Below are 24,136 nucleotides of genomic sequence, written 5' to 3' on the forward strand. Positions count from 1 at the left end.
TAATGAGCTTTTGTTTTGTTAGGTTTTAGAAGCTTATGTGATGATTTTAGTCACATAAAACCCCCTGCTCTGTTGAATGACAGGATTTCAAACCACAAACCACCACACACACACACACACACACACACTCACACACACACTCACAGGCTCAGCTTACACATCTACAGCCCACATTTCTGAACTTAAACTCTGTCCTGTGTTGCTGCCTCATTCATTGCTATCCTTAGTTTTAGCTCAGCAAGGATCTTTTAAAGGTCTGACCCAGCGTGCTAACTAAATCTTGCAACTGTTTACCAGCTGGACATGTTGTAAGTAGGTGACATTACTTTAAAAAGAGAGAGAGAGAGAGAGAAGTACCTGGGTGGCTCAGTCAGTTAAGTGTCCAATTCTTGATTTTGGCTCAGGTCATGAGATCAAGCCCCATATTAAGCTCCAGCTCAAGCAGGGAGTCTGCTTGAGATTCTCTCCCTCTCTCTGACCCTCCTCCCCACACTAGCTCTCCTCACACTTTAAATAAATAAAGTCTTTTTTAAAAAACAGGAAGTGGGGGGAAGGCAGGTAGCAGGTGTGTTTATTTCATATTTATGGTGCACAGGGACTAAGTGTACTTGACTTTCGCTCTCTCATTTAATCCTAAAATCCACCTTACAAAGTGGGTGTTACCCTCATCCCCATTTCACAAAGAAAGGAGGATTAAGAGAAGAGCAGAAGGGATCTGAGTCTTCAGGCACTTGATTTATAGGAAGGGGCAGACCAGTGCACATAGTCCCTCACTGCACATTTCCTAAGCCCCTGCACTGCACACCAGACCCATTGCTGAGCACAGAGATCAGAAAAGAAGACTCGGTCCTACCCACTTAAGAATCTCACACTCCCCACAGGTGGTCAGCTGCTATACAACCATACCCCTATTCAGTCCACATCTTCTAGAAAGACACTCAGAAAAGCAGTGTCCAGTTTGGTTGCTTGGCTGGGAAGATTCCTCCAAGCAGGGGGAAAAAAAAGATTTTAAAAATTAACATTCACTTAAAAATTAAAATGTTCTATTTCCCAGCTGTTAATTATTAAATTTCATGCACAATTCCAACATGTTATTGACCCTGACCAAGAAGACAGATGACAGCTTGAAAACGCAGGCAGTGGGAGGTGGGGGAGGAGGACAGATGAGAATCAGATCAGCTTCCGGGATGAACTTGTACATCAGAGTCTTAATCAGCAAACACCACTCCTCCTTGAAAGAAGGGAGACAGGGCAGGCCACCCATGTTTAAGAGCTAGTCTTTTTTTTTTTTTTTTAATTTCTTTATTTATTTATGATAGACACAGAGAGAGACAGAGAGAGAGAGAGAGAGAGGCAGAGACACAGGCAGAGGGAGAAGCAGGCTCCATGCACCAGGAGCCTGATGTGGGATTCGATCCCGGGTCTCCAGGATCGCGCCCTGAGCCACAGGCAGGCGCTAAACCGCTGCGCCACCCAGGGATCCCCCTAAGAGCTAGTCTTTACTACTGTCAATTGCCAGAGATGTCCAAAATCATAGAGATGGGGCTCTATAAAGAGGGAAATGTGCCAGGACAGACTCAGAGCTACCAAAATGCCTTTCTTCCAAGCACAGCACCCATGTGTCAGTTTGTGAGGCTTCCTACAAGGTAAAATGGGCTCCAGACACACACCTACCTAGGCTATTGGTAACTTTTTAATTTTACATATTATTAATGGGTTCCCTGTAATCCCCAAGTGTTGGGTAGAGGAAGTATTCAAATCGAATATTTTAAGTATTAATATGATAAACTATGAATCATCACATAGGCCAAAGAGATGTGAAGTGCACACACTGTGTTATTTACCGAACTCCCTCTAAGCATCAGTACCCCGGAGCATGATCCAGCAAAGACCTGATGGCGACAGGGACAAGAGTACGGGCTGTAGGGTATAGAGAAGGACACGATGCAGGAAGAATTCTGGAGGAAGGATTAGCAGGATACATCAGTGAGACTGTGGGGTGGGTGAAGGAAAGGATGGATCTGAGAGGTATCCCAGACTCTGGCTTAAGGTTGGAAGTCAAAAGAAGTGTAGGTAGGATTGAATGTGGAAATCCATTTGGGTCATGGGAGACGTGTGCAGAGAGATGTCAAGCAGGCAGTCAGACCCAAGTCAGGGCTTAGGTGACCTTCAGGCTGAAGGTGGGAAGGTGGGTATCACTCTCACACCATGGTGTCTAAGGCCATGGAAATGGATGAGAACCTTCAGAAACTCTAATATATGATGGCTGGGCAAGCAGGAGAAGAGCTTATAAAGAACGGAGAAGGAAGAACAGACAAGTAGGAGGGAAATCCAGAGGATATACTGTCACAGAAGCTAAGAGATCTAGACTTGGAAATGTGCACACAATATGTTGTAATATGTTGTAGGTCGTTTCCAGGAAAGGATACACTTATGTAAATGTATATATTTGCTTCAGGCAGTCGTTCATCTCATCATTTATTTATGCAGGAAATATACTTTATGCCCTGGGAAGGCTTAAATTTGGTGCCTCTTCAAACTGATATTCTTTACCTATCTGTTCGCCATTTGTTTGGAGGAGAAGCTGAGCCATGCATGGGGAGAGCAGAGAGAGTGACAGCTGGTGGCCAGGATCTGTCTCTCTCCTTTGTCTACAGTAACTCAGCCCTCACCCTGCTTTCAAAGTCCCGCTCAGCGAACATAAATGCCACAGTAAACATGCACCACCCTCCTTAGAAGGGAACTTGGTGACTATCTCTGGGTCATCTAGCCCACCTAGCCTAGTGGAGGTCTCCCCTCTCCCCAACACACACATTTAAGGGGCTTACCAAAGCAGCAATATTCTTTTGTAACAAAGCTTCCATATTCTCACATTCCCAGTAAGGCAAACTCATGGATGGCTACCCTGTTGCCCAGCTCATCAAATGACACACGTGGAGGCCCAAATTCCCATCTTTCCACACTAGTGTGATCCCTTACCCCAAAATGAAAAGAGAGCTTGCCAGAATATATTTAGTCTTTCCAGAACTCATACCCCTCCCACTGGAGCACTTGCTATTCTCTCCTGATACTCCTCTACAGCTCTTCCTCCCCCTTTCAGACTTCTCATCATTCACCAGCCCTTTAAATGCTGGTATCAGATAGGATGTGGTTTTAGTCCTCTGCCTGGATGGCCCCCTCCAGGCCTACAGGTCCCATTGCCATCTGCACTCTAACGACTCCTCGCCCCACATCTCTACCACGCATCTTCCACTGAGCTCGTGGTCCCTGCTACAGACTGAATGTCTGTGCCTCTCAGAATTCTAATCCCCAGTGTGCTGATCTTTGGAGGCAGGGTCTTTGGGAAGTGCATAGTTTATGAGGGTGGAGGCCTCGTGATGGGCTTGTGCCCTTATGAAAGCGCTCCCAGAAAGCTCCCTCGCCCCTTCCGCCATCATGAGAGGACAGAGAAGATGGCTGTCTATGGCCCAGGAAGAGGGTTCTCATCAATCGCCAAAGCTGCTGGTGTTTCAATCTTGGACTTCCCAGCCTCCCGAACTGTGAGAAATAAATTTGTTTATAGCAGCCTGAACAGACTAAGACAGGCACTCTGTGAATCTCAGTCCTGATGCCCGACAAGTACCCAAACCCACAAACGTCCCTAGTACAGCCTTTCACCTACTCCCACCCCTAGACCTGGCTATCTTCCTCCAGTCCTATCCTGGTCAACACCACCACCTACCAGGCTCTCAGGCCTCACGGTCATCTTGGACAGCTCCTGCCTTCTAACTACCCCAACCCACATTCTTTTAAGTCAGATTGACCACTCCTCCTTCCCAATTTTGATGAATACTACTTGCACATCTCCTGCCCCTATAAAACTAGGAACTTCTTGAATATGACCAAATTGGTTGATTTCCTCTATCTCCTGTGCCTAACACAACATCTAGCACAGTATTTTTGAGCATGACTCAATGAGAAATGCATTTTACATCACAACCAAATACATGCATGTATATACAGAAACAATAATTCAGCTACACAGTACTTAATCTTCCTTCTACTCCATGTGATGCCCCCTGATCTTCTTTTTGATTCCAATTTAAAAAAAAAAAAGGAAGCTCACTTTCCCTCATTAAGCTAGTTTCTGAACACATTAATGGACAGTGACTGGTAGTATGAAAAATACCAGTGGGCATGTCATACATAGGTATTCGATAACCATTTGTTGTACTATCACTTTATGAATGCATGTGTGGCCTCATGAGATTTTTCATCATCACTGCCAATTTTCAGATGAGTTAGCTGAATCTCAGAGAGAATTTTCTTGCTCTAGCTCTAGGTGCTGCCACTTTCCATGACACCCCATGACCAGTGAGACCCATTCCAGCTCCAGTATTTTGTGATTTGCCTGCTGCCTCTCAACAACCAGTCAGAATCACTTGTTGCTTAAGCATATGAATCAAAATATTCAGACTCTCAGTTTCTCATCTAGTCTACGGTGAAAGGCTGATATATGCTAAGACTCTATATCCCCAATCAGGAATGTTCTCAATGGCACTGTTACCAACACAGCCCCGCCACCACCAAGGGCAGCTGGGGGGACACTTTTTCTTACTGTGGGTTAAACCAGTCTGATAGCTGAAGCTCTGCGTTATTTTCTTCTCCTTGTTCATTTTCATCATCTATGTCTTCCTCTTCTTGGTAAATGTGGGTCCTACATACAAAGGGAAAGAAAGTAAGCTGTGTGAGGCAGAGAGGCCGATCGATCTATGGCACCGGGACAGCTGGTGAATATCTCGTGAACACATGTTCATTCCCAGGTCGAGAATGTGTGCAGTGAGGGAATGTCTGGAGAAAGTTTCATGATATGATACATTTATTCATAAACACATACTTTTGGTGAAAAGGCTTAGGACTCACTTTCTTATTTTCCTTCCAAGTCAGCACAGTTAGCAATTTAGTGACCCAGAACCTTCAGGTTATTTCAGGGAGCACGGGAACTTGCTGGAATGATCCTTCTATGAACATGTTAGCTGTGATCATCTTTCCCACAGCCCAAACTTCAGCCCAAGCCCCACTTACCCTCAAGTAAAATGGAAAAGTGACACCAAACAAAATCCCCAAACTTAAATATCCTAGTCCCAACCATGAAATAAGATTCTTAATATGACTTCAGTAGGAAGTCACGAGTGACCAAGAAGAATGACTATTAAATCATTTTATTTGGACTGTCTATTCTATTTAATAGAATGACTATTAAATCATTTTATTTGGACTATCTATAAGCGCTGGGTAGATGAACAAATGTAGAGGGTCATCCGATTGCCTTACCCATTGTTAAACCAGTTCGGAAACCACCAGCCCTTCTGAATTCTGCTTTCACCAACCTCTGGGTTTCTAAGAAATGAAAAAGATGACATATTTGGAAAATGAGACAGTCCTAAACTGGGGGAGGAGGAGAGAGAGGAAGGGTTTCTAAACCCTTTTATTTTTAAAGATTTTATTTATTTATTCATGAGAAAGAGAGACAGAGAGAGAGACAGAGACAAAGGCAGAGGGAGAAGCAGAGGGAGAAGCAGGCTCCATGCAAGGAGCCTGATGTGGGACCCGATTCCGGGACTCCAGGATCAGACCCTGGGCTGAAGGCAGCACTAAACCGCTGAGCCACCCAGGATGCCCTCTAAACTCTTTTTATGGCAGAAAATCACTTACATTTCTTTAAACAAAAAATGCCAGTTCATAAAACAGACAGAAGTGAAACTACTCTATACTGGGTCATGTACAGGTGTTGAATTACTATATCACACACCTGAGACTAATATAACACTGTATGTTAACTAGTTGGAATTAAAATAAAACTTAAAGGGACGCCTGGGTGGCTCAACTGGTGAGCGTCTGCCTTTGGCTCAGGGCATGATCCCAGAGTCCCAGGATCGAGTCCCACATAGGACTCCCTACAGGAACCCTGCTTCTCCCTCTGCCTGTGTCTTTGCCTCTCTCTCTCTCTATGTGTGTGTCTCTCATGAATAAATAAATAAAATCTTAAAAAAAAAAAAACTAAAAAAAAAAAGTGAAGCTGCTCTAGCAAAATGAGGGAAGATGGACCTACCCTTGCCCTGACCTCTCCTCCCTTGGGCATTCCCGCGGCACTCAACTCATCCAGGGGGCCCTGGCAGGGAGAGAGGAGAGAAGAGGAATGACAAGGTGGGGAGTGCTGATACATAAGCCTGAGTCATGGATATGCCACTTACTGGTAGTATGACCATGATGGGACCTTTTCCCTCTCTGAATCTTGGTTTTCTCCTCTGAAAAGTCAGATATATAATAAGGACGGTGACAACCAGAATGATAATAAACTACCATGAAGGTGGCTTTGAAAAGTAAATGAAATAGCATACATCAAAGAGCTTTATAAAAGCTGAAAATTACTGTTAACAAGCTGTACTTTTAATTAAAAAACAACAACAACAACCAGTGTATATTTACAAGAATGATCTCCTTTGCTAAACTAGAGTTCAGGGTTCACATTGTATATAGGTCAGCAGGGACAGCCTCAGGAAATCTGGGGGTCTCTGAACCAGAAACTCAGGAAACTCATCAGAAGCCACCCTTGCCACCCACACGTGGAAATTTCCATACTCTCTCATTGTGAGAATCTCTCCAAAGTGGGGGCTTTCTGGAGGAGGGAAAAGAGGGGAAAACCAGGGGGTGCACTGGCCTCTGACTGGACAAATAAGGTGGTGAGGCATGAACAGGCATAATGTGAAGAAATGGGTTTTAAAGCCCATCTACTTTCAGAAGGTGTTTCAGATGGTTGATGACTTAGGTGTGGTTACCATACCCAGGGAGACCACATAAGACTTAAATAAACAAAAGGGAAGAGAAAGAGAAATATTTCTTCAGTCACTCGGGTAGATGTTTTCATATGATCTTAGTCATCCCAGCTACTCACAAGAATAAAGGTTTTACCTTTACGTTCATTTTATAGCTGAGAACTTGGCCAAGCTAGGATTTAACACCAGGGAATAAATTACATCAGAAATGAAGGCTGAGGAAGTACAAGCTTTTAAGCCCAAGATTTTGCTTTGAGCTTCCTGGCAACCAAGTCAAAGATAGAAAAAATGAAGGCTTACATAGTTTTCACTGCCTTTGATAATAATAATAATTAAAAAATATTAATTCATCGGGAGACCTTGACTTTTTTCCTGATCCTTTGTCTCAAAGGAATTTCTTGCAAGTGTCTTTATATAACATATACTGTGCAACATAACAGATTATTTATCCTGATTCTTTTCATCAGTAGGACAGAATGTTCTCCAAATGATACCACTTAAAGAAACCCTTGATGAGAAGTGAGGGCAAAATAGAAGTCATAGTTCTATAAAGGCCAGTCAAGGGAATGGGAGGTGGGTAGTTCAGGCGCCTCCCTGGGAAAGTACTCTTTCCCCCCCACCCTTGACCAGGGCTCCACCACCCGCTACCATGCTAAAAATAGACTGTAGGGGGTGCCAGAGTGGACACTGAAGAATCCCATAGACCTCCAGAATTCAAAGCACTTACTTTGAGTGATATATCCACAAGAAAGATCCTTCTGGGCTGGAAGCAAATGAGAAATAAAAACGTATGTTACTTGTAATTCCCGAGGAAAGTTATTTTGCAACCATTATCATTGAAGCCCTGGGCTGAGCTGAGAACCTGTGTTTTGACTACTCTTTCTTTTTTTTTTTTTTTAAAGATTTTATTTATTTATTCATGAGAGACACACAGAGAGAGAAGCAGAGGGAAAAGCAGGCTCCATGCAGGGAGCCCAATGTGGGAGTCGATCCCGGCACTTCAGGATCACGCAATGAGCCGAAGGCAGATGCTTAACCACTACTGAGCCACCCAGGCATCCTGACTACTCCTAGGTTTCTACTTCCCTTTTGAGATAAAGCCCATGGTATCAAGGGACTAGAAATTTTATTAGTCACTTCAGGATTATTCAGAACAAGAGGTGGGAAAGAGGTCACTGGAGAATCTCAAACCTTAATTTAAAAAAAAAAAAAAAAAAGACAACTGCTGTCCATTGTCTACGGGTGGCTTCACCAAGGATAGAACTGCATAGACAGGTTCCTTCCTGCCATCTAATCAGGAAAATCCCAGTGACCCTGCACCAAGGAGTTATCTTCCATAGAAAACAAAGCAATGGCTGTAGAACCTTCTATAGCAGTCTCAGAGGGCTTTTTCTTTTTATTTTTTTTTTAAGATTTTATTTATTTATTCATGCGAGCCACAGAGAGAGAGAGACAGAGACATAGGCAGAGGGAGAAGCAGGCTCCCTGTGGGGAAACTGATGTGGGACTCGATCCCAGGGCATGATCCTGGGGATCATGCCCTGAGCTGAAAGCAGATGCTCAACCACTGAGCCACCCAGGTGCCCCCTCAGGGGGCATTTCTTAAGCTAATGAAGACAGTGAGATGGTCTGTAGGCACCTAGAAGGCTGGGCCAATGAATATATGACTCTTTCAGTGAGCCATCTGTACTCATTCAGTTGGCACTTGCTGAGCACGATTACATCCCGAGTGCCAGAAGCACAGTGTTTGCTAAGACAGACACAGGTCCTATGGCTATATGTCCTTGTCGTACACTCAGTCTAGCAGGGAAGGCAGATCCTATGCCCATAATCACACAGCTACATGACCTCAAACTCCAAGAAGGGCTACTTAAAGGAAAAAAGGCATAATATTATGAATATTCATAATAGCGAATACTTGGTCAGGCACTATTCTAAGCAACTGACATATACTACCTCATGACAATCCATGAAGTAGGTTCTCCTCTTCTTCATCCTACAGAGGTAGAAACTGAGGCACAGAATCATTAGGTGACTTCCCAAGGTCATACTGCTAACAAGGAGTAGAGCCAGGATTTGAGCCTGGAGAATCTGATTACAAAAGGCATAAGGGGGAGGGGAATGAGGAGGCCATCCTTCAGGTGGCCACCTGGCACTTGCGGCACCAGTTTCTAAATTCAGCTTTGCTTCTTTGTCACCTCTCTCTCTAACCTCTCTTTCCTCTTCTCACCCTCCTCTTTCAGAATCCTTCAACATCTCAACAGCACAATGACATCCACCCTATAGTATATGACATTTCACACATATTCATCCTTCAAGACACAGCTCAAATGCCATCTCTTCTGCGCCTTTCTTGATACAATTCTAGTATAGTGCCTGGCACGTAGTAGGTGCTCAATAAACAGTTGTAAATAAACAAAAAAAAAAAAATAGATCCCCCTCCAAGCCAAATACAATCTTAGCCTCCTTAACTCTGATGGTTCCTTTTCTCTATCTAGATATTCTTGCTCTACCTCTGGCACTGGTTATTTATATGCATGTCTTCCTGCTCCATCTAGATCATAACCCCTTGAGGATAGGAGATCTACTTGGGTCACACTGTATCCCTAACCAGTTGATTGATGTGTTCCCTTTAGTTATCTTAAAATCCCTTCTCACTCAGGGCTGTCCACCTGTCTCAGGTTAGTGCCCTCAGCTCACCTCAAGCTACCACAGGGCAATTCACGAGGTGGCAAAGGATCTGCTGCCTCTTACACCTCTTGCAGACATTCAATAGATTCCTCACCTTGAAGAATGATGTGCCCAGTCTTGGTGCGAAACCAGAGAAAGCCAGAACCTGCTCCAGTTACTGTTCAGAGTGCCCAGCACTGCAAAATAACCCTCTTTTATGGGAACTCAGTGCCAAAATGCACATTTGGGACTTTGGCTCCCATATTTTAATTTTGCGAACCACCCAAAATATGAACGTACAGCTCTGGCTAGGATTCAAATCACCAAGCTTAAACAATCAACCATTCAGAGCTTGCATGTTATCTGCACAAGCATCTCAACTCAGGGCAGGGACCCCAAGGAGTGCCTGTTCTTCTGCTGGGAATCTTCCAACTGCTAGATCCTTCTTTCTATTTGTCAAAAGCCCCTGTCCTACTCTGTCCTCAAGCAGATGATGATGATGATGACGACAGCAGTTAGCATCTACTGAGTGCTTATTAAGTTCTAGGCATTGCCCTAAATATTTTATATAAAGTAACTTATTGGGGCACCTGGGTGGTTCAGTCCTTGAGTGTCTGCCTTCAGCTCAGGTCGTGATTCTGAGGTCCTGGGATCAAGTACCACATCGGGTTCCCCACAGGGAGCCTGATTCTCCCTCTGCCTATGTCTCTGCCTCTGTGTGTCTCTCATGAATAAATATTTTTTTAAAAAAGTAAAATAAAATAACTTATTTAATCCTCCCCACAACGTACCTATGAAACAGGTACTATTATCACTCATTTTTAAAGACCAGGAAACTGAGGAACAGAATCACTGAAAAACTTGCCCAAGGTCACAGAGAAGGTAACTGGTGGCACAGGAGCAGTTCCAGACAGCCTAGCTCCAGACTTTCCTCTGCCCTTGAGTACCCAAGTAATCCCAGACTCCCTACACCCAACTCTGAATCCTCTTCTCTTAAGACTAAGTACCCCTAGTTTCTTCGATTCAAAAGCTCTGGTTTGTAGACCCCTTGAACCTGACCACTCTATAGCTTGTCTTGATTTTGTTAAAACAAGTTGTTCAGGATGAAAACAATAACCGGGATGCCTGAGTGGCTCAGTGGTTTAGCGCCTGCTTTTGGCCCAGAGTGTGATCCTGGAGTCTTGGGATCAAGTCCCACATCGGGCTCCCTGCATGGAGCCTGCTTCTCCCTCTGCCTGTGTCTTTACCTCTCTCTCTCTCTATGTCTCTCATGAATAAATAAATAATTAATTAAACAAACAAAAAAAAGAAAACAGAATAACCCTCCAGAACCAGTTAGATCTACACTGCATTCCTGGGAATAATAGCTCCCATATTCTGGGGTGTCCTCCTCCTACTGATGTACTTAAAGGTACAGGACCTTTTTTTAGGAGCCAAGATGGTCCTGCTGGCTCATCAAATCTTAGAATTTGGGATCCCTGGGTGGCGCAGCGGTTTAGCGCCTGCCTTTGGCCCAGGGCGCAGTCCTGGAGACCCGGGATCGAGTCCCACGTCGGGCTCCCGGTGCATGGAGCCTGCTTCTCCCTCTGCCTGTGTCTCTGCCTCTGTGTGTGTGTGTGTGTGACTATCATAAATTAAAAAACAAACAAACAAACAAACAAAACTTAGAATTTAAGAATTGGAAGAATTCAAATGTTAATCCAGGTGATCGTCTTTAACTTAGGAGCTACTAAAGCATTCTGCCATGAAAACAGTACTGGTGCCAAGACAGCTCTCCCTGCCCAGAGTTGCATCATGGACTTTCTAGATCAAGGCGGAGCTGTACCAGTGCCTCTTAAGTCAAAGGGATCATGCATTTTTGTAGCTGTTTGCAGAGACTTCTTTCTGTCAGGAGTCTCTCTGGCTGGAATCTCTGAGATGCTGCATTTTTCAAAAGCACAGAAGCATATATAGTTGGAGTGAATCCACTGATGAATTTGAAAACCCAGAAATGTTTAATTCATTTTGCTTTCCAGAGTTAAAACAAAACAAACACCCAAGCATTGCAGCCAGGCACAGATGAATCACCAGCAACTCAGAGTGTATTTTACAGCAAAAGTCAGTAACTTTGAGTTGTTCCTTTAAACCCTGAAAATAGGGATCCCTGGGTGGCGCAGCGGTTTAGCGCCTGCCTTTGGCCCAGGGTGCGATCCTGGAGACCCGGGATCGAATCCCACATCAGGCTCCCAGTGCATGGGGCCTGCTTCTCCCTCTGCCTGTGTCTCTGCCTGTGTCTCTGCCTCTCTCTCTCTCTCTCTGTGACTATCATAAATAAATAAAATAAAATAAAATAAAATAAACCCTGAAAATATCTGAGAATTGCAAAATTCAGGGTGGATTTCTCGTGGAATTCCTGTCTGAAATTTCTTAAGGTAATTTTCACAGCTCATCACACAAATCATGTTAAGTCACATTTTGGGTTTAATATGGTCTCACGGTTTCTAAATAGAACTCACCCAGATCGGCAAAGGTACAAAAATCATGACATGAGGACATAGCAGGAAGGAAGATAACTTAGCCAGAAGGTACTTGGAGAGCTAATGGTTTTAAATAGTCTAAGGCTCAGGGATACATACAGGAAGGGTGGAATCTCTTCTTCATTGATTCAGTTAATCTCAGTTTTAACTTCAACCTAGTGACTTGGCTGATAGTAAGAGATTTCGAGTCAAAGGTGGATACAGCATTCCCCACTTACCTGTTGATATATTCCCAAAACACAACAATTACAGTTGAGACAACCAGCATTGACAGAATCACTTTTCCTTTGACATTCATTATTTTCTCCTGGGGAAACAAAAAAGGAGAATGGGAAAAATAGATTAAATAAATGCAAAGTGAGATACAGTTTTAAAGCAAGGCTTCCACCCTCGAAGGGGAAAAGTTCGTAAATATTTAACCAGAGTTATGGAATGTGTTCTACCTTCAACTGAGCAGGCGTGCAGTGGCAAATTTGGCTAACTTAATGAATTGACAGTTCCCCCAATTGGGGAAGGATGCTAGAGGCCACTTTGGGGCTCAGAGGAGTAGTGTAGTGACCGACCATGGGACCGGTTGTGGACTTGGGTGGGTGAGGGAGTAGCTACAAATAGTTCTTATGGGCTCCAGATGCCTCCTGACTCAAGATTGTGGGAAGACATCCCTTCCCTAGCTCTACTGCCTTTAATATACTGACCACATGCCCCCTCCTCAGTAGGGAAGACAACCCTAGTCCCTTAAAGTCTAGGCTGACTTCTAGCTTTTCCCCACCACACCCACAGGCAATCAATCAATCAGTCAATCCATCGGTACACAGTAAGTACCCTAAATATGTTTTGATTGCTGCATGAATTTGTGGTTGAAGAGGAACAAGGTGCTGGGTGGTAAATAATAGGTTAAGAAGTACTTTAATTCGGGTGGTCAGGGAAGGCCTCTCAATGAGGGGGTGACCAAAGCTTCCCAAGGGATAAAGACAGGATGCAAAAGGAGGAGAAGTACCAGGGATGCCTGGATGGCTCAGTGGTTGAGTGTCTGCCTTTGGCTCAGGTCACGATTCTGGGATCCTGGATGAGAAGTACCAGAGAAAAGTCCTACATTTGGGAGCAAACATATCTAGATTGGGACTGTGGCCACCTCTCATAATACTGAGACGTCTTCACTCCCAGAGAAGTGTGGATGTGAGCACCAGCTCTGATGCACAGAGCTGGGAACCCTAAACTCAGGGCAGATCCTCGGGTCCTCATGCATAGCTCCAAAAACCTCTGAGAACCAATAGTCTTTTTATAGTTCCATTGGCATCAAGGCTTTAATTGATAAGCTATTTATAATCTTTATCCCACTTAAGGAGGCTGTTTAAATGTTTCTTTGCAGAAACACTGATGTATTTTATTAAATGGCACCGCTGCACTGGGGCATTGCACAATACATGATATATTATCCACACCCAAAAAACTCTGAATTCCAACACACCTGGCCCTGGGGCTTCAGAAAAAGGACTGTGGATCTCTAATTGAATTGGTTTCCTCATCTTTAAAATGGGGATGAAAATAATTATATGAGACGAGGTCCACAAAATGCTTCACATTGTGCCTGGTGCTGTAAAAATGTTCCTCCAAAAATGCTAGTTCTTATTACCAGTGTCCATAACATGGGCTGTTGGGAGGCTCCAATGAGATAGCTCTGTGCCGGGTAGTTAGCAAGAGCCCAAGACACATTTGAAGGAAAGAACTAAGAATGTGTTGTTAAACAATGAAGTGCAAATGAATGCAAATCAGGGACTCTAAAGGTTTATCTTTAAAGGTCTGTTCTGTGTCAAAGCCTGATTAAGAGCTCCTCAGAGGACACCTGGGTGGCTCAGTAAGTTAAGCATCTTCCTTTTGGCTCAAATCACGATCCCAGAATCCACTGGATCGAGTCCTGCATCAAGCTCTCCAGCCCCTCACCCTGTTCATGCTCTCCACCCTCCCCACCCCTCACTCTCTCAAAGAAGTAAGTAAAATCTTCAAAAAAAAAAAGGCTCCTCAGAAGATGCAAGTGGAGCTTCCGTGATCAAGCCCAAACCCAAGACCCTGATACAACACCCTATGTGTGTGCAGAGGAGGTGAAAATACTGCCATAAGCATCCAGGGCTTTACCAGCCCCACCTGCTGAGGCTCCAATGCCAATTGTTTACCAGTAGAAAAAACACAAAATGTTAAACAACCAAATTCTCAGGGTGGAGAACACTGACACACCAGGCAGAGCCCAAATCAGACCCACCTCCCAATCCCCTTTCCAAATAGGTTTATAGTTTTTGAATTCCAGGAACTCAGGGGATCCCTGGGTGGCTTGGCCATTTGGCGCCTGCCTTCGGCCCAGGGAGTAATCCTGGAGTCCCGGCATCAAGTCCCGGGATCAAGTCCCACGTTGGTCTCCCTGCATGGAGCCTGCTTCTCCCTCTGCCTGTGTCTCTGCCTCTCTCTCTCTCTCTCTCTCTCTGTGTGTGTGTGTGTGTGTGTGTGTCTCTCATGAATAAATAAATAAAATCTTAAAAAAAAAAAATTCCAGGAACTCCCATCAGAGGCAACTCTGGAAGCCCACTGCTTTCTGGATTTCACAGATCACTTAAACTCACTTACTTTTTGCTCCCAACAGTCATGACTCTTGCTGAAGAATTGACAACTGGAGGCTGCACAAGTGAGCCAATACTGTCCTTTAGTAAGGCACTTGAAATGGGCGTATCCATGCTTCCTGGAATCTGGATCTAAATCCCCAAGGAAGGAAGGGTTGGCAGGGTGGCCAACAGATCTTTTAAAACACTTTAATTTTTCTCTCTGGGCCTAAATGAGACATTTGGCAGTCAACATGGTCTAAAAGTCTTCTCTTCTGTTTCTGTCTCAGAATTTTCAAAACAGTATAATTCTGAAAATTGGTGGTTGGCTCTCTTACCCATCAAGCAGGAAATGTGGGATTGCTTCTAAATTCCTCCATTTCAGGGGTAGAGCGCAGAACTGGGATCTGCTGAAAACTGACACCCACGTGGGAGAGTGGGACTCCAGGTCACCTGGACACCACCTTCAGAAGATTCAGCCAAGCCCACCCAGTTCCACCAAATCCCCCCCACCCACTATCTTCCAGGCCCTCTTGTCTCTTGTCACACTTGTATTGTTCCCTGAATTCATCCAACCCCATATATGGGGCGGCCCCTGGGCTCCTCGTAGAGCGTGGCCCTCTTAACGGTTCCCACATGAAGTGTCAGATAGATTTCTCCCCGTGGCCCATAAATTTTTCCCTACCCACCGCCATCCTGTCCCACACAGAACACACACAAACCCCATTCAGAGAATCTCGGAGTTCCACCCCACCTGGGCTAAGTCAAAGTACTCCTTTCAAACTGAATTCCCCCTCTGAAAGGAATTCTGGTCTGACCATGTTTTCTCCGTGTGTCAGGGGGAAAAGGTGAATGTCTCAGCTGAATAACAGAGCACTCAGAAGCCCTGGAAAAGCCATTATCTCAGAAGAACAGGAATTGGGTAGAGAAAACCAAACCTGAAGAATCCTCCTCTCTGCCTCTGATTCCTCCCTCAGCCCCAGGAACCCAGCCCCATCCTCCCCACCAGCCTTAGCTGCTTCTGTACTATTGCACTCAAGTCAAGACGCTCAAAAGGATAAGGTCAGGTAGTGACAAGTGTCACAAAGGCAAACAAAGCAGGGGAGGGGAAGGCAGGGGAGGGGAGGGTACAGGAACCAACTGGGTGTTCATGACCTTGGGCAAAACTCTGTTCAGTCCTCCACATCCTCCACTGTAATGTTCAGACGTGGCATTCCAGGTGTAACCCAGGCCAGCACTAAGATCCTGAAATCAGCGGCCCTGGACACCTGCCTCAGGCAAGTACTCTGAGCCTCGATTTAAATATATAAAATGGAGCTTTCAGCACCGTCCTCATGGGTTCTCTGGAAAGAACTAAAGGAGACCATGTATAGGAAGCACATTGTACCCAGTGGTCAGTAAGTGCTCCACAGATGGCAGCCATCGGGATGATGATGCTTCTTCATGGGAGAGGTTCTGAAATTCATGGCTCTCAAATATAGCTGTGACTTTATCTGAGAGAGCGGTCCTCCAGGGTTGCATCACACAGAAGAGTAGGAGTGAAACCCACCCCGACCCCGATCAGTGACCGTCATGAGAGCTCCTCTTCCCACTGCCCCCAGCTCGGGACACAACTACTCAGTGCGTTTGCCCCCAGTGCCTGGTGCTCATGGTGGGCAGGAGAGGAAGTGAGGTTCACACCTGTAGCAGACCTACAGGTGGCCCCCAGCTCCCACACAAAGCCGGTCTGGTAAACCGGAGTCACGAGTTTCTCTGGCCTCAGTCTCCCTGTCTGTGAAACAAGTTCTGATACTTCACCTTCCAGGAGAGTCTTTCCTGATTGACCCAGGACATGGAAGAGAAATCAAACAGAAATCTCATCGTATGCAGGTGGCTCATGTACACAGGGAGCTCCTGCTGCCACCACCCAGGTGGATTATTTGAAGTGACAACAGAATGGTGGGGGCACAAACCAGCGTGCACTGAGCAGAGGCTCACTTACCCAGAAGCTAATGAAGCCTAGGCGTCCTGCCCCCTTGCAAACCTTGGCCTGATCTTCCGTTGGGGTGGGAGGTAGATCAGGAAGGCCCCTACGTTTGCTAGAAGCAAGGAGTGCTGCTCCCATCTGGGGAATCATTCCGGTCTTGAGGGCTGTCCTGGGGCTGCTGGTGGGGCCAATAAATTCACCCCACTCCCTGCAAGCCCACCTGGGTCTCAGTAACAACCTGCCCCAGGTAGACCATGTTCAGCACCCAGGAGCCTCCCATTTGGGTCCCAAGGGGCAAGGACGCGACTCAGATGCTGCTCTCTGTCCTGCCCAGGGGTCATGGCGATCCAGGCTTCACAGCCACCTCGTGCCACACCCCTCACCACCACCCCAGGGTCCAAGAGCTGGGTCCTCAGAGGGAGAAACACCCAAAAGATCTACAGATGGAAAACCACCAATATTAAGTTGGGAAGCTGGAAGAAACATTTCTAAACTCTTAGTAACAAAAAGAAATGAAGGTTAACTGTGCCAGGGGCCAAACGGATTCATTCTTTGTCTCAATCAAAAATGATACTGCAGAATCATCATCAGATAAAGAGGTAGTCCGACACTCTGTGGCCTGAGGACGGCAGATGCATTAAGTAGCCAAATCATCCTAATCATCGTGATATTATTTTCACATCATTTTATTTGGATGTTGCTTCCTGGAATTTAGTCCCACTGAAGTTATGTCGGTGTGTATTACTTGCTATGTTCTCTCTTCTCATATCCCAATCTTCACTTCTATGCTAAAATTGGATTCACAGCTCTGCATTCTTTTTCTTGAAGAGGGCCCTGAAAATGGAATAAGCTCCAGGCCCTCCAACACTTGGATGCTCCCCAATTCAACTAGGCCAGGCTCTGGACCAAATGTTTCACCAGTAGCCTTTCAGCTACATCTCACAATTACCTTGTGAAGTCTCTCTAGCATCATCCCCATTTTAAAAGACAGGAAAATGGGGGCTCAGAAAGGCTAAGTAATTTGACAATTACCACACAGCAAAAGTGGTGGAGACGGGGTTCAGGTCCAGGGAATGTCCACCCTTTTAACCACTCTCTTCTCAATAAGCATGAAAGCATATCCATGGACTAACCACCTGGGTCTCTGACACATCCTCTCATTTTGTCTCTCTTGATTATCACATGATCATCACTTAGGTCACAACTGCCCCAGAGCTGGTCACCCACAGGCCGGACTCACTGAAGGGCCAGCTTCTCCTTGGACCAGCTGGTGAGCATTGGCCACCATGTTGCCATTTCCAGGGGCCTTCTGTGAGCAATGGGACCTTCCTCGCCCACTCCACCTCATTCGTCCCTCATTGTGGTCAAAGTAGCAGCTTTTTTTTTTAAAGATTTTATTTATTTATTCATGAGACACACAGAGAGATAAGCAGAGGCAGAGATGCAGGCAGAGGGAGAAGCAGGCTCTCTGCAGGGAGGCCCTTTGGGACTTGATCCCAGGACCCCAGGATCATGTCGAGCTGAGGGTAGACCCACAATGGCTGAACCACCCAGATGACCCCAGAGTAGCAGCCGTTTAGCTGAGGAACCAGATTTAGCACAGGCTGAGGTCACTGGGCTCCCACAGAGGGTGAGTTTGAAAATCAGACCCTCTGCCCACCAGGTCTAGCTCTTCGAAGAGGATGGGGCTGGGGAGGGTTGGGGGGGCACTTTATCCCATATCCCCCACTGAAATGAAGGGCGTTACAGGGAAACGCTCCCTACTGGAAGAAGCGTGGGACAATCTGTGTGGGGAAAAAGTGCATAGAAGGCTCTTTCCAGGGATGTTTTCCATTATGAGGGTCAGAGTAAACAACAGGCAGAGGAAACCAGTCAGGTCTCAGACTAAACACACGACTAACTGTTGCTCCAGCCATCACAGACGGAACAACCTGTCCTCTGCAGTACCTCTTATGGTGCCTCTTCCTGAATCCCCTTCAGGAAATCTGAAGCCTGGATCCAGCCAGCTCTTCCTTGCCGCCTGGCCCAGGAGTCACCATGCCAGCGTTTTCCCAAGAGACATATGGTAAATGAAGTGTCTGCACTGCCCTGGGAGGGCTCTCTAGGTCCACCCGCGAGGCCAGCCCCGCTCCCTCCTGCCTCTGCGCTGTCACTTGGAATCCTAGAGAGAAAACCCCAGCCGCAGCCCCTGACAGCCAGCCATGGCCCCCATGAGGTTCTGCCAAGAACAGGAGCAAAATAAAGCAGAACTTACAGTGAAGTCCCTGAGTCAACACCCCACCAGCTCTTGCTTCTAGAGCAGGGAGAGCAGGACTTTGTCTCCCTCCAGAACTACTGGGGGCACCAGCAAGAGGTTAAGGGGAGAGCCTGCTTCCTCCCCCAGGTGGGTCCATGCCGGAGCCTGCTCCTGCTCCCACACAGCTCCCCCAGTGACCCCGACCAAGCCCAAGTAAATCATTTCAACATTTCACATACCTCATCATCTGCTTCTCTCCCCGCAGAGTAAAAGGCAAAACAACACAGTTCTATTGAGCTCCGCTCTACAGAAGGAGGCTGGGCTGGAGGAAGGGAAGGTGCTGCCCTCCAACTCCTGTCAAAAGAATAAACAGCTGTTTCAGGAAGAGGGGGGCAGAGAGATCCCACAGCAGCCAGGGGCTTTGTTCCTCGCTGGCCCTGGGAAATGGGCTGTTTATCAAGGCCTGTTGACTCAGAGCTACATGCCAAGGCAGAGATGTTTCTCTTTGGGCCCACAAGCAGCCAGGCCTCCCTAACCAAACGAAACTACAGGCCCAAACTAGGCCTGGTGTTGGGGGAGGGGAGGCCACCACCCTTGAGAGGGACACACTGGCTGCACACGTCACCCACTCCTTGGCAAAAATGGGAACTGTTCTGAGCCCAGACATCCCCAAGTGACTACTAGAAGGAACAGCCAATGGAGGAGTCTATTAAAAAAAAAAAAATGCAGGGTGGGTGGGAGAAGGGGAGAGAGTCCTCAAGACCCTTGTCAAAATGCTATCTAGATATTCCTTAAGGTGAAGCCTCCCCTCCACATCTTTTGAACTTCAGAAGTTGTTTTGTTTGAACGCTACTTTTATAGAATGTTACGAGATACGAGATCTCCCGCATGGAAACCCCGAGCTATAAGAACTTTAAAAGGTCACCGAGGCCCAACCCTGCTCTTTGGCTGAATAATGCTTAACCCTTCCCACACCCACCTCCTGCTCCTAAAGATAGAATTGTCCAGCTGGAAAGGACCTTAGAGCAGTGGATTTTCAAATGTCGAACAGCTAAAACTCTTAATGAGAAAAAAACCACAGGAAGTCCTTCTCAGAACCCCACTAAGCAAAACAGAGCACACAGAGTGCCTTGGCTGAAGCAGGGAAGTGCAGCTCAAAGCAACCCCCCACCCCCACCCCATCTCAGCCCTCCGGAGGGGTTCCACATGCCCCCTGGGTGGACAGTCTGGAAACCCCAGACTTAGGAGAGGGATCAAAGTCCAGGGGCCCCGCCAAGGGATGCCTAATCTTATAGCTGTTCTTAACAAAATTTCATACCCCTTCCTCTGGGGACACGAGCTGGTTGGCCATGGTGTTAGGGTCTGGAAGTCCCAACAACGTGCTTAAATCTAGGAAAGCTGAACAAAAGGTGTGCTTGCAACCCAGTCACCATGCTCTAGATCTGGACGCAAAAGAAAAATGTCTGTAAGCTCACCAAGAGACACGGACTGGAACATTTGTAACACAGCAAAAACTGGAAACAACCCCAAAGCCCATCATCGGAGCAGATCAGTCCTGTCCTAGAGTGGGACGCCATACATGACAATGAGAATGAGCCAGCTGCAGCAGCTAACAACAGCATGAGTGTCATGTACGTAATGTAGAAAGGAAGAAGCCCTGGATGAGTTCATTTATTTAAAAATCAGAAACAGTCAAAACCAATCTGTGGTGCTAGAACTCAGGATGGGAGTGGCTGAGACTCGGAAGGGGCCCAAAGGAGTTCCTGGGAGGTTGGTCATGTTGCTTCTTAGGCCGGGTAGTGCTTGCAAGGCACGTCCACTTTGTGAAAATTCATCACGAATGTGTCTTTTCCATGTGACTGTTAAGAACAAAAGTGAACAGAAAACTTTCTTCTGAAAGCTGCCTTCTCTTGGGCATTCTATCTTCTCCAGCCCCTGGCTCAAGGGCCAGAGGATTGTGGGCGGGCCCTACCTTTTCCTTCTATTGGGTTCCCCATCCCAATACCAAGCACCACCGAGCACATCACTAGGGGTCCAGGGATGATCTGTTGCATTAAATGATCCAGATGTCTGGAGCGATGGTCAATGTGAAATGGAAAGATAACAGAGGCTGGACACTAAGATAAACTGGTCCTTTTCGCAAGCAAGCACCTCTCTCAGGTCACAGGGGTCTCCCACGTTACAATTTACAAAACAGCCTCTCTTGGTGATCCTCGGGATCACCTACAAAGTGGTCAGAACAGAGGGAGGCTCTGGGAGCCTCAGTGATTTGCTCAAGGTCGCCGGCTGGTGAGTCTAATGCTGCTCTTTCTTCCCTAGCTGCTTCCAGGGGACCATCTACAGGCCAGTTGAGTGACAGGCTCCAGGCTCCAACCTGGTTAACCACAGCTGGACACAGTATGCAAACCTGGAAAGCAGACAATTCACCTAAGGATCTGACATGATTTTCCTTTATCCCTGACGGCACTGTCATGCTTAGACTCTCAAAGCAAAGGAGCACATACCCGTGGTCATTCCTTAGTTGAGAGGCAGAGAACCTAGCAAATGAGCCTCGGGTCATGTAGCTGTGCTGATCGAAGGAGGTAGACTCTCAGGTAAGAGCTTGACACCTGGCCTGGCCAGGCCGCCTAATCTCATCATTCGTGGTCACTAGGGCCCTTCCAATCCTGGCAGCCCATGGATCTATGAGCTGGCAGCCAGTATTCAGCAGCTGTCCACAAGCCACACCTCAAGGCCAAGGATTGCAGGGCCTCAGAGTCATGGCCAAGGTGGCTGCAGCCCAGGTGTGGGAAGCCCTGCCTTGGTACCCAAGACCACTTCTGGCTGGGAAAAATGCAGGTCAATATCCCACCCTGATTACTTCTGCAGAGGTGTGAGGATTAAGTGTTCTTGACAAAGAACCCTACAGACAAAATGTTTGCAGGTTGTCAATATTTGTTTCATCCTAAATGTGTTGAGGGCAGTCACAAAAGACATTGTTGCTTGAGAATGATAGAATGAATTGGGTTACATGAAGTACATTCTCCTTCAACTTTGCTTAAGTGTGTCACCTCATTGGGGAGAAATTCTCAGATTTAAAATGACTTTCTTTTTGTAGGTTCCTTATTTATCTTTTTTTTAAGATTTTTTATTTATTTATTCATGACAGAGAGAGAGAGAGAGAGATTGGCAGAGACACAGGCAGAGAGAGAAGCAGGCTCCACGGAGGGAACCCGATGTGGGACTCGATCCTGGGTGTCCAGGATCACACCCTAGGCCGAAGGCGGTGCTCAACCACTGGGCCACCGGGGCTGCCCCCCCCCCCTTTTTTTTAAAGAATTTGTTTATTTGACATAGAGAGAGAGAGGGAGCACAAGCAGGCACTGCTGCAGAGGGAGAGGGAGAAGCAGACTCCCCACTGAGCAGGGAGCCTGGGATTATGACCTGAGCTGAAGGCAGATGCTTAACCGAAGGCAGATGCTTAACCGACTGAGCCACCCAGGCGCCCCCTTATTTATCTTTGAAATATCTTTCTTCTTCTACCAGAATGTCAACATTAGGGGCAGATAGAGTTATTTTGTACCCTATCTGTTTTGTACATTTTGTACTAAAGTGAACATGCTTATTAGATCTACTGATGTTCTGTGCATCTTCATAGGTTACAACACATGTCTAGAACGATGTGTGGCAACTACACATTCAATAAATGTTAACTATTTAAAACACGGATGGCAAAGTTAAGAGCAACAGTAGAAGTGAGCAGTGGGACAAAGTGAACAAGGCAAAGATGAGTGTAGTCCATGCTGCTCTAGGTGTGAACCCTGGGGTGTCCAGTGTGGGCTCAGGATGAATACACAAGGAGTCCAGTGAAGCAGACGCTCACCAATGCTTGCAAGCTCTGCTCTGGGCTGGTGCCCAGGTTTCTGGGTGAAGGAGGGGAGTGAAATAGTATTGCTGATACTAAAGAATCAATGTAAGGGCCAGGAGTGGGGGGAGCTGGTGAGCTCTATCCTAGATGCACTGAGTTTAAAGAACCTGCTAGAGCCAGCTCAGCAGCAGCATCCTAGAGAGTGAGGCCGGGAGGAGTCCCATTTAGGAGTTGCCAGCATGCAGGCAAGAGCAGGCAGGTCTGCTGGGTGCTGAAGCAGAGGAAGCATAGAAGTCAAAGCAGGGCATCCCTAACAGGCACCGCCCTGAAACCAGTGGGGCACCTCTAAGAGGCAGCAGGGAGCCAGGAACAAAAGGAATAGTGAAAGCCGGAAAAGATCCAGTGCCAATACAGCAATGTGAGGGCTGCTTGCTGAATCCAGTGAGGCCATTTGGAGTCCCAGTTGGGGGCCATGCTCTCCTCTGACCACCTCTGTGCCCTCTGGCCTCTGGAAGAGAAGAGAAGGCTACAAACATGTTTCTGGGCAAGGTTGCTGGTATCTTGAGAATCCCAAGGAGTGCCAGGCATGGAGGTGTGGCAGCAGACAGAGGTTCTGTTCCTGGCTCTGCATCTGACTTCAGGCAAATCCCTGCATGTGTGGGGTTGTTTTCCACACTACCCACCTTGTCCCTCCAACCCCCCACCTCCTGGCAGATGAAAAGCTTGATCTAGCATCTCCTACTCTGCACTGCATCCCAGCTTGAGGGGTCAACGGTACCCCTGAAGCCCAGCCACAGACTCTGACTGCAGACCCCTGTAGAAGAGCAGCTGGTGCTTTCAGACCCTAGGCCACAATGGGGGTCCCAAGACCAGAGACAGAAGGGGAGGTCCCAGCCTTTGGATGGAGGAAGAGCATGCTGGGGAGGGGGTCAGAGCCAACAGGTATGCCTCACCCAAGGCTTTATCTGGCTGAGATCAGAACCACTGAGAGGCAAGTTCTATGCAGTCACAGTGGGAAGCCCTGGAACCAGTAAGAGAACATTACATGTGGAGAGAAAAGAAGGTTTCCAGGCTGTTCTTCCTCTCAGAGGCAGAGCCTGTCTCTCGCAGGGCCCACTGCCAGGCCCAGTCTTGTCACCCTTGTGTGTTCCCTTGGCTGGCCAACGTCTGCCAGATGACACGAGAGCAGTAAACAAGTCACTCTCATTCGCAGAAGTTCAAGTCCCTTGGCTTTCATGCCACTGGCAACCTGTCAACTCTCCCAGCATCTCGATAGCCAGCCTCCCTTCCAAAGGTGTTCCCCATTTACAGCATCCATGCCAGACAGCCTCTGCTTGAAGGGTTCTAGAGATGGAGAACTGTTTCATCTCTAGAACTTTCTCCTTTTTTTAAAGATTTTACTTATTTGAGAGAGAGCATGAGCAGGGGAAAGGGCAGGGGGAGAGGGAGAAGTGGGATCCCTGCTGAGCAGGGAGCCAGATGCAGGGCTCGATCCCAG

The 24,136-nt window shown here is 46.8% G+C and overlaps 1 protein-coding gene across 16 annotated transcripts in view; it reads right to left on the reverse strand.

Annotated features, from left to right (window-relative positions):
* GGTA1 (glycoprotein alpha-galactosyltransferase 1 (inactive)) overlaps positions 1-24,136 on the reverse strand; it is a 57,297-nt gene that overhangs the window by 9,528 nt on the left and 23,633 nt on the right. For 6 of the 16 annotated variants that reach the window (XM_077850501.1, XM_077850505.1, XM_077850514.1 and 3 more), the window contains 6 exons: positions 19,031-19,145; positions 12,220-12,308; positions 7,543-7,578; positions 6,234-6,287; positions 5,314-5,379; positions 4,598-4,696 (listed from right to left, as the gene is read on the reverse strand). In XM_077850501.1, coding sequence (XP_077706627.1) covers positions 4,598-4,696; positions 5,314-5,379; positions 6,234-6,287; positions 7,543-7,578; positions 12,220-12,299 — 335 coding nt within the window. In that variant the 5' untranslated portion in view covers positions 12,300-12,308; positions 19,031-19,145. Of the gene's footprint in view, positions 1-4,597; positions 4,697-5,313; positions 5,380-6,233; positions 6,288-7,542; positions 7,579-8,771; positions 8,827-12,219; positions 12,309-14,617; positions 14,641-19,030; positions 19,146-20,109; positions 20,240-24,136 lie in introns of those variants that run through there. The other 10 variants (XM_077850500.1, XM_077850508.1, XM_077850511.1 and 7 more) reach the window with 9 other exon arrangements.

This window comes from Canis aureus, chromosome 16, assembly GCF_053574225.1.
Source record: "Canis aureus isolate CA01 chromosome 16, VMU_Caureus_v.1.0, whole genome shotgun sequence".
NCBI classification, from domain to species: domain Eukaryota; kingdom Metazoa; phylum Chordata; class Mammalia; order Carnivora; family Canidae; genus Canis; species Canis aureus.